The following is an 11,535-nucleotide window of genomic DNA, read 5'->3' as shown; positions in this document are numbered from 1 at the left end:
TCAATGAGATTCCGGATGAAGATGCAACAAAAATTAACATCATGAACTGAATGAGTATTAACTCAATTTTTTGTTATATATCCCACTTAGTTATTGGGTTTCAAATCATTTTGAGTGTCGTTATGGCTACACTAATGTATTATTTTGTAGTTTATTTAATTTAAAACTTTTCAGCTTTATTATTTATTCTTGTGTCTTTACCACGAGCAACTCAACCAATTTAATCTTTAAATGGTTTGGGTAAGTAAATTAACAACTCCTTTCGGTCATACCTCTTAGTGTAACTCTTTTCGTGTTACTTAAAATAATTGTTAGAAAGATTTTGACCATGAATGAAATTACTTAAAACTAATGTTTTTTATGGTACTTTTCTCTGTAAGGATTTATCTGAAAAAACATACATGTTTAAAGAACTTGATAACCTTTCAGCCATACCTTTCGGCTAATTGGTTGAAAACATAAGTGCTTAACGGACTTCACAACCTTTCGGTCACACCTTTCGACCAATGTGAATGGTTGAAAACGTAAGTGATTAACGTACTTCACAAGCTTTCAGTCGCAACTATCGACCAATGTGATTAGTTGAAAACGTAAGTGCTTAATGTATTTCACGAGCTTTCGGTCGCACCTTTCGGCCAATGTGATTGGTTGAAAACGTAAATGCTTATCAGAATAATAATTTTGACTTTTCGTTTTATTTGTAATATGCTTTCCAAGTTGCTTTAAATAGATTTCATTAAGAATGACTTTATTCATAATTGAGATACTTTTAAGATAGATTTGTCAGGAGGGTTTCACCTAGAGTGAAATCATCCAAGCCTGAGAAATCTTTAGAGCGTTTTCTTTGGCAGGGTTTCATTTGTAATGAAATCATACATGACCAAAATATTATAATATATTTCTCTCGGGAGGGTTTCACGTGGAGTGAAATCATCCAAGACCGAGAGGCTCTTAATACTGAACTTTATTGAGACAAAAAAAAAAATTCCGGCTTGTGAAATATCTTCATTATATAATAAGTTTGTACACAAAAAGAAGCTTTTTGAATTATCTTCTAGCTAAAATAAAACTTTAAATGACTTGCATTCCACGTTCTCGGTATTGCCTTTTCTTCTAGTGTTTCCAACCTGTAAGCTCAATTTTTCAAATTTTCTAAAATTCTGAAAAGGCCTTCCCAATTAGATGATAACTTCCCTTGCTGTGGATCCTTTCGAGCATCAGTTCGCATCCTCCACACTAAATCTCCTTCTTTAAAACTTCTAGGTTTTACTTTGGCATTAAACTTTTTGGATGCTCTTCTCTTTACTGCATTTTCTTTTATTTTTGCTTTTTCACGAAGTTCTTCAATAAGATCTAAATCTATTCCTAAACATTCGTTGTTGATATTTCAGTCTTCTATTTGTCTTCGTAATGTTAGCTCATTAATTTCTTTTGGTAACATGGCATCAGTGCCATATGTAAGATTGAATGGTGTTTCGCCAGTTGAAGTTTGCGGAGTACACCTATATGCCCATAATATTTCTGGTAATTCCTTTGCCCATAATCATTTCGCCCTTCCTAATCTTCTTTTTAGTTGTCCAAGAATAATTTTGTTTGCTTTTTGTCCTTACCTATTTGTTTGTGGATGCTCAACTGAAGTTGTTGTGGACTTAATTCCTAAATCTGCATAGAATTCCATAAGCTTTTTATCAATGAATTGTCGGTCATTGTCAGTTATAATAGTGTGTGGGATACCAAATCTACAAATTATATTTTTCACACAAATGTTTGAACTTGTTGGGCAGTTATTTTTGTCAAAGCTTATGCTTCTATCCATTTAGTAAAGTAATCAACAACGACAATCATGAATTTGGTTTGCCCACGTCCGAATGGAAATGGACCAAGTATATCCATTCCCCACTTAACAAATGGCCATGGAGAAATGATTCCTTGTAACTCTTGTGTTGGTATATGATTAAGACTTCCAAACACTTGGCATTTTTTGCATGCCTTGATATATTGATAGCAATCCTCTCGGACTGACGGCCAATAGTATCCAGCCGACAAATCTTTGTTGCCATTGTTCAGGCTCCACAGTGTAGTCCACAAATCCCTTCATGAAGTTCTTTGGTCACATATTCGGCTTGTTACTGTGAAAGACATTTTAACAAAGGTGTTGAATACCCTTTTTTGTATAACTCATCACCTATTAGAACAAAACTGACTGCTTTCTTTGCTATCTTAGAATCTACTTCAATGCGATGTTCTTGATTTTTTATCACTTTTACGTATGCTTTGATCCAGTCATCTTTTGTTGTTGTAACATTGAAGCATTCTTCTAAACCAACTGTAGGATTGTTAAGAGTTTTTGTATGACTGAATTATGTTGAATTTGCCGTTGTTGACTTGCCAACTTGGATAATGAATCTGCCTTTGAGTTTAGTTCTCTTGATATGTATTTTATCTCGGCCTTACTAAAGCATTGCATAATATTTAGAACTTTATGATAGTATTTCATTAACAATGGATCTCTTACCTGATATTCTCCTTGAATATGACCTACTGTAAGCTGAGAATCACTTTTGCATATGACATTATCAACTCCCATGTCTCTAGCCAAGAGTAGTCCTGCGATTAAAGCTTCATATTCGGCTTGATTGTTGGAAGTTTTGAATTCAAGCCTCAATGCCATCTCTATTTGGAAATTTCCTGGCCCTTCAAGTACTATCCTTGCTCTGCCTCCCTTCTTATTCGACGAACCATCTACATGTAAAGTCCATACCTCCTATTGTGTTAGTGTTGGCAGTTGAATAATGAAATTTGCAAGAGATTGTGCCTTAATTTCTCCTCTCGGTTCATCTTTGATTTCAAACTCTGAAAGCTCCACTGACCATGCTACCATTCTACCTACAAGTTTTGGTTTTCTTAAAATTTAGATATTGGATAATTAGTTCTCTCAATTATCTGATGATTCTGAAAATATGGTCGAAGGCGTCTTGTTGTGTACACAAGTGTTAAGGCTATTTTTTCAACCAGGGGGTATTTGGTTTCAGCATTTTGAAGGGATCTACTTACAAAGTATATTGGTTTTTGGTCTGGGTTCTCTTGGATCAAGGCTGCTCCTATAGCTTCGTGTGAAGTTGCTAAGTAGACTATGATGGGTTGAGCTAACATGGGTTTGACTAGAATGGGTGGTTCGGCTATCATACTCTTTATTTGGGAAAAGGCTCGCTCACATTGTTCATTCCACTCAAAAGTTTCTGTTTTTTTCAACAGTTTTACTATTGGTTTTGTTCTCTCGGCTAGAATTGGTAAAAACCTTGCTAACGCATTTAACTTCCCAACCAGTCTTTGTACCTCCTTCAAATTTGTTGGATTTCTCATTTTCATTATTGCTTCAAACTTATCAAGATTCATTTTAATTCCTCTGTTGGTTAGCATAAAACCTAAAAATTTCCCTCCCCTCACACCAAAAACACACTTCTTAGGATTTAAGCGTATGTTATACTTTCTTATTCGTGCAAAAACTTCTTCAAGATCTTTTACATGTCGTTGCACTTCACATGACTTAACAATCATGTCATCAACATAAACTTCCATGTTCTTTCCAATTTGTTCCCTAAACACCTTGTCCATCAACATTTGATATGTGGCCACAACATTTTTTAAACCAAAAGACATAACTTTGTAACAATAGTTAGCCATATCGGTTGTAAAAGTTGTCTTAAGGATATTTGGTCCATACATCTATATTTGATTGTACCCCGAATAAGCATCGAGAAAACTCATCATCTCCTGGCCAGATGCTCCATCAACCAACCGGTCAATACTTGGTAGTGGATATGAATATTTTGGACATGCTTTATTCAAATCAGTGTAATCAGTACACATTCTCCATTTACCGTTTGGTTTCTTAACAAGTACCACATTGGCTAACCATGTTGTATATTGAGCTTCTTGAATGAAACCAGCTTGCAATAACTTCTCGGTTTCTTCAATTACTGCCTTTCGTCTTTCTTCCCCCAACTTTCTTCGATTTTGTGCCACTGGTTTTGCTCCTTGACAAACAGATATCTTGTGAGAAATTACATCAAAATCTATCCTTGGAATATCAACTGCCTTCCATGCAAACAGATCTTTATTTCTTCGCAACACCGCAATCAATTTACTCAACAACTCTTCAGGCATACTTCCACCTATGTATGTACATTGTTTCTCATCTTCTCCAAGCATAATAGACGTTGTTTCCTCTTTTGGTTCTAATTTCTCATCATTCATTCTTGGATCCAAATCCACCATGGCCACCATATTCCTGCCATCTTCTCTATCCGTTTCTTAAGTCATTTTTAACCCAGCTGCATAACACTCTCGGGCATCTCTCTGATTAACATCAATGGTTTCTATTTCACCTTTCTCGGTTGGGAATTTCATCGCTAAGTGTGGCGTTGATACTATAGCTCCCAACTTATTTAAAAAAGATCTTCCCAATAAGCCATTATATGATCCACTACCAAATACCTAATTTTAATTTTCTTTGTTGCACTTCCTCTTCCAAATGTTGTTACTAAATCAATGTACCTTTTTGTATCCACCATTTCGCCCGAAAAGCCAATAATTTGTTCTCGGAAGGGCACCATATCTTCCTCTTTCATGTGTAACTTCCTAAAAGTATCCCAGAACAATATATCCACTGAACTTCCTTGATCTACAAGAGTTTTCATAATTGCATACTCTGTTATCTCTACTGTTATTACCATTGGGTCATCATGATCAGGATCAATTTCCTAAAAATCTTCATCTGTAAAAAGCATTGGTGGCAAAGTTCTCTTCTTAAAAACATGATTAACTGTTCTGACGCTTCTCCAATATTGTTTTCTTGCCGGCGATGACTCCTTTCCAGAAAATCCTCCCGAAATTGTGCTGATAAAACCTCTTATAGGTATTCCTAAACTTCTCTCTCTACTTCTTCTTACCGATTGAGCATTCTGATAACTTCTTTCATTCCTTGCTTTCGGTCTACCTTCTCTTCTTTCATCCCTTTTTTTTCTATTCTTCTATTATCTTTTCTCTCAAATCTCTCTCGCCTCCTTTCTCCTAATTCTCCACCTCTCGGTTCTCTTTTTGGAATTTGCCTTGTTCTTGTATTTCCACTTCAGACAAAACGCCTCAATTGTCCAGCTTGAATCAACTCTTCTATTTTATCTTTCAGGCCGATACATTCTTCTGTATGATGACCATGTTTTTATGATACTCACAATGCTTGTTATGATCTACTCTCTCAGGTGTTCTTGCTTTTCTTGGTGCTGGTATGATTTATGTTGCCATTGCCTCCTATAAAATTCTCGTTCTATTGGAGTTCAATGGTATATATTGTTGGAACTTACGGCTCTGAAACTCCTCTTTTGCTCTTTTGGCAAAATGTCCGCCTTCTCTCTCAACTATTTTTTTATCGCTTCCATCTGTTCTTGCTTGATTACGAAATTCTCTCAACTCTTCCATCTGTATAAACTTCGATGCTCGTTGCCTCAATTGATCAAGGTTGGTTGTTGGTTTCTTACAGAGACTATCGGCAAATGGACCTGGCTTCAACGTTGTTATCATATGATGCATTGTGACTTCTGGACTAAGATTTCAAATGCCCAAAGCCACCTTTCCAAAACGTTCCTTAAACATCCTCAACGACTCTCCCTTTTCCTGTCTTATATTCACCAATGCAATCGACGTCAAATGATGAGGCCGACTAGTCACAAACTAAGCTCCAAACTTTTCTACCAACATGTCGAAACAATCAATACACAACAATGGTAAACGTGTAAACCAACTCAGAGTTGTTCCTTTCAATGTGGTTGGAAACACTCGGCACATTACAACATCATTCCATGTATATAAACTAATCTGAGTTGTATAAACTACAATATGCTCATCAGGATCTGTACTTCCATCATACTTGTCTATGGTTAAATTTTTCCAATTATCAAGCAATGGGGTTTCCACTATAACATCATAAAATGGATGTTTCTTAGATGACAGTCCGGTAAAAGTTCCAGATGTTTCAGGTAACCTTTTCCCTGTGGTTTGAAAACTTTCATCATTATGAATTCTTTCATTTGCTGGCACTCTTGGTTAAACAATTTCAAATGATGAGTTCAAAATTGTCTCTTCATGCAACTTTATTTTCATATGTGCATTTTCTGCTCTTAACATACTTAATTCTTCTTCATTATTTTTTTAATATTTCAAATTCTTTTTGTAATTGCATCAACATTTCCATCGACATCATATTTTGATTATCTCCCTGCCTTTCACATTGCTCCTCTCCTCTACTCATATCTGCTTCAGCTTTTTAATTATCTCTCGGCACCCAACGGTGGACGCCAAAATGTTCTTGCAAAAGGGGTCGAGGACTCTTATTCAAGTTGATGACACAAACTTCACGGGTTGATCTCTCAGATTGGGCTTTCGGGTTTGGGCTCTCGACTTCTCCTTTCACAATGTTGCTCTCCAGGTTGGGCTTTCGGCTTCTCCTCTCACATTGTTGCTCTCCAGGTTGGGCTTTCAACTTCTCTTCTCACAGTTGGGTTTTCGGCTTCTCCTCTCACAGTTGGGTGTGTGTACCTGCAAGGCGCTCCGATGTCAAAGTCAGAAATAGTTTATATATTCATCAGATAAAATTCACTTTTACTTACCTTTTGGATGTACCTCTATTTATAAGGTTCTCTTATTGGACTTATAACTTATTTGGACCTTTCTTTTTGCACCACTTATTATTTTAAACACACCCATTAATTTGAACTTTATTAAATTGGACCTTGCTACAATGATTTTATATATATATATATATATATATATATATATATATATATATATTATCATTTTCATATATATTTTTATATATATAGTTTTCGGCATAAACTCTCAGTATATTTATTTCGGTCACACCTCTCGGTACTACGTGTTTGTAATTTGTTTATATTCAACTTTTATCTTATGTAAAAAAAAATACTTTTATCGCGAAAGAATGAATTAAATTAAAAAAATATTTAATTGATACTGTAATCTGTATACAAACCTCACCACAAAAACATCACTCCAAAACAGCCTACATTATAGCATCTAAACAAATGCACTGTAAAGAAGCTATACACCCTAATCAAACCCACGGAAAATTATGTTTTAAAAATAATCCATCAAACTCAAAAGCTTAAGATAAAAAAAAAAGAAAAAATAACTAATATCAAAGAAGGTAATTTTTTTTTTTTGAATTAGTGTTAAATTAAATTTAAATTAATAATAAAAGAGCATATTTGAAATAAAATTGATAAATAAATTAGTATATGTCAGTATAATTTAAATTCGTCTCCATATTAAAAAAAGTTAAATTAATCAGGTATGTAAGTATCGGTAATTGAGAAAGAAAAAGGTTTTATTTTATTGCGAGTTGAATGCACGTTCAAATGGAGTTAGTTAAACATACAGTTACTTTTTATTAATAAATCTACCGAATTAAGTTCATAAATACTTTTTAATATTTTAAACACATATTACTATTTATAAACTCGATGTTTCTTGACAAAATAAAGTTTAAAAAAAATAAAATTCAAGCAATATGAAACAAAATATGTACGTGTTTAATGAAAACAGATCTTATTTAAGGCTTTCACTTTCAAAGTTAATTTTGTTCACTATGTTTTGTTATTACAAGAATATATACTAACCATGGTCAAAATAATGTTATTCATTTTCTTGATCACCTTTTAGACAATGGTGCAGGAATTCAGGATAAAAAGGGAGATATGATCCTTTTTCAAGGTTGGAATTGTTTGAGTAGACTCTGTAGATCCTTGAATGTCATTTGAAGTTTTAAAGCCTTTTCACTATTTTTCTTCAAGATATACATTGCCTTCTAAAACATATCAACTCAAACTTCTCAATCGACTCTGTCAGGTTAATGCATTTATGCAGGTCAGCTTCAAAATTATGATGTGCTTGTGCAGAAAGAACATGAGGGTTAGAAATTTCCTCTAGCCAGCTTTCTCAACCTCACTAAACAAGTACCTACAACTACATCAAAGAAATACATGCATCAACTCCATTATTGCCAACCACAAATACTCTTTCACTCCCAACTTAATCTTCAACATTTTACAAAAAAACCCCAATAATCAAAATACCATTAACCTCTCATCAAGACACTATCTTTGTTGAAAAATTAGAGAGTACAGGTGCATAATAGAAACACACACGGCAAACGCATTTCCATGTAAATGGCATGGTTTCAGAGGGTGCATATTGGACATAAGGATCCACCAACCTTTTACATTTCTTAACAAATCAGTCAATTCATCCAACCTAACAAAATCTAAAATTTATAAATAAAATGTCAAGCATGTCATAGAAGATAGGGATAGGAAATTGTACCGTATATGTTGTGTTTCCAACTTTTTTGTATTATTTAGTAGCATAGCATCAGAAAAGAAATAAAAATTGAGTAACTAACTAATCCAGCACAACTAGATTCTGATATTCTGGCCCAGAAATTGCAGTTTCCATGGCTTCTAAGGGGCTTAGCTCCCCCTCCTTATCCATGAACAATGTGAGTAAATTCTTAGAAAAGCCACTAAGCAGTGCCACTCCTTTCGCAGTAGCTGGCACTGGGGTGGCCTTAGAGTCTCTCAGATTCCAAAAAATTATCTGAGGCACGACATCACCAAACCCTTTCTCTTCAAACTTCCTAGTGATTGCTTCGTAATCAGTCTCCCAAGGATTTTTTGAGGCTTGATCAAACTCCATGTCACTGAACACAAACAACCTCTTTATCATCTGATCCGGCCTCAGATTCCCACTCACGGCCACCTCCAACATGAGATCAAACACCTTCTGAAAATCAGTGTTCATCCCCCAATCCATGTCCCTCATAAACTGAGTCTTGGACTTGAGATCTTCCCCTTCAATCAAATGAAGATGAGGGTCAGCAGAGAAAGTCACAACCTTCCCCTTCCAAGGCTCCTCACACAACTCAGACACCAACAACCCCAATGCCACACTCACATCCATGGGCACCCCGTCCATACTCCCAGACACATCGCAAACAGCCAAACTACTCTTCATCTTTCCTTTCTTCACCAAATCATCTACAACCCTCTTCCACTGCAACTCAGCCACATCCCCACCATCCTCATCATTCAATGATTTTATGATCTCATGGGGAAGCAAAGCACCAGCAGCAATAGTAGTCTTCCCTGACTTCACATCCTCCAAGTAAGCCTTAAACCTCTCGGAATCATGCTTCACGAATTTCTCTTTATAAAATTTCATAGCCACAGAAGCAACCCTATTGTAACGAATCAAATCCCAACGATTGGCCCCAATAAACACCTCAGGTAACTCCAACACCTTCCTCAAAGGCACCAACACCTCCTTCCTCAACCGATCGCGAACTCTATAAGCATAATGCGCCTCCTCAACCCCCACGTATTCATTATACTCCTCACGAGGAAAAATCCTCTTCGCAATAGTTTCACACAACAAAGTGTGACGATCGAAAGATGAGTCCACAGAGGGACACCATTTCGCGGCAAGACTGACTTTCGTCACCGACCCAGATTTCAAAAACTCGAGATCCTTCCTCAAACACTCAGCAAAATGATCAGAGACACGATCGTGAAGGAATCGGAAATCTGGGTCGCTCGTATAACGATCAACGAGCTTCTTCGCCAATGCCACCTTTTTCTCTTCTCTGGCAACATGTGCAATTTCTTTCTCCGAAGACTCGGTTTTGTCCTTCGCCCCATCGACCCTTTCGTTCAAAGCCTCCGTTTTTCCCTTCTGCTTCTTCTCAGTCTTAGTTCCTTCCCTCCTGTCCCCCCCACGTTTTCTCTTAAGCCACTCTGTTTTCTGAATTTTGCGGGCATCGGAACCTTCTAGAAGGAGGTAAAGGATTTCGGGGAGGTCCTTGAAGTATCCGAAGTCAGCGAGGGAGGGGATGTTAGCAGCGAGGGTTTTGGGGTGGTGGCGGTGGAGCCATATCGCCGCGCCGTAGAAGTTACTGCGGTCGGACTTGCCGGTACCGCGTATGCCACGGAGGTTGCAGACGAGTTTTAGGGCGGTGAGGGGGCTCTGGTCCCACGCAAGTTCGAGTCTTTGGAGGAGGGTCTCTGGTGGAGTGTCCGGAACCACGTGGAAGAAGAAATCCAGACATGGGTTCCCCGTGGTGAGAAATGTTAGGGATGAATTTTCGGTTAGGGTCATGTTTGAGGTTGCTATGGTGTTGAATGCTGCCACCATTTGGTCCATGAAGGGGTCACTTGGAGTGGTGCTTGTGACTGCTGGGGCTGGGGCTGGGGCTCCTTGGGTTAGGGTTGCGGTGGGTTTCACGATGTAGAGTTCAGGTGGACCTATGAGGGTTGGGGTGCCCATCGTTTTGTGATGACAAAGATAATGGATGATGTGAATTTAGGGTTCTTGTGAATGAATTGTTGCTAAGAAACTAGAATTGAATGAAAGCTTTAGGTTTTGATGAGGTCGACTTATTCAAGGAAGCTGAAATTTTGGATTCTGGGGATGAAATGGACGCAGGTGTTACCACACAAACATTAGACGAAAGGTAAAAGTGGCCTTTTATGGGATTCGATGAAAACGATGATGGGAACATGGCTGTATTTATAGCTTACTCATTCCTTGGGAATCAAGTTTCCCAGAATAAGTTTAATAAGGTTCTATAAAACCCAAATTCATTAAATAAAATTTTAATGTTTTATTGCATTTTATTATCTATTACATTTTTATACTTTTTCTTTTATACTATAAAATTTATACTTTAATTTTCATGTTTTATTTGGTTTGAAGTTGATATTAAGATATAAAACTTTTATTCTTATGATTTATATTTAAAATCTTATATTTTATATTATATCAGTGTATTCCAATTGAGAGATCTTACCCTTTTACATGACATAAAATTCTCACAGTTTTAAGGTTAAGATTAATGTGAAAGTTATGAGGTCTTAATTTTCTTTTTAATGAATTTCACTTTGTCGCGTCGCTTATAAAATTTCTTTACAACTTTTAAATCATGATAAAATGGTATGATTCTCCAACAGAGATGTTCTTATAAGACTTTTATTTTATTTTATTAGGTTGATGATATTTAAATAGAGAAACATCTTTTTTATTCTCATGACTTAGGGTTTTAGATTTTACTTACTTTAATTATGTCAATATTCTCTAATTGAAAGGTTTTATAAGTTTTAGTCTTAAAGTATCACGGTATGTATAAACTTTATAATGGATATGTCCTAACAAAACTTGAATAAATAAGAATAAAATATTATTAAAGTGAAGGTCAATGAGGTTTGTAATGGAGTAAAAATTATATTGATGTATTCAACAGATTAATATCCACAAAAAATAAACTAAAACATTGCATTGTAATATTTTGAAAACTTTTTTTTGTAATTATTGTTAAAATCATTAATGATTGTTTTCAATTTTATAATCTATTAATATATGTAATAGAAGTTATATTAATTTACATAGATTTAAGAATTGAGCATTATA

General features: G+C 35.8%; 1 protein-coding gene across 1 annotated transcript; it reads right to left on the bottom strand.

The window, feature by feature from the left end:
- Positions 1–8,268: 8,268 nt before the first annotated feature.
- On the bottom strand, positions 8,269–10,733 carry LOC137811064 (uncharacterized). The gene has a single exon (XM_068612645.2). The coding sequence runs from the start codon at positions 10,393–10,395 to the stop codon at positions 8,476–8,478; it is 1,920 nt and encodes a 639-aa protein (XP_068468746.2). The 5' UTR covers positions 10,396–10,733; the 3' UTR covers positions 8,269–8,475.
- Between the last annotated feature and the right edge of the window lie 802 nt (positions 10,734–11,535).

Source organism: Phaseolus vulgaris, chromosome 2, assembly GCF_051622355.1.
Source record: "Phaseolus vulgaris cultivar YP4 chromosome 2, ASM5162235v1, whole genome shotgun sequence".
In the NCBI taxonomy this organism is placed as follows: Eukaryota; Viridiplantae; Streptophyta; class Magnoliopsida; order Fabales; family Fabaceae; genus Phaseolus; species Phaseolus vulgaris.
This window is presented reverse-complemented; position numbering and strand designations above follow the sequence as displayed.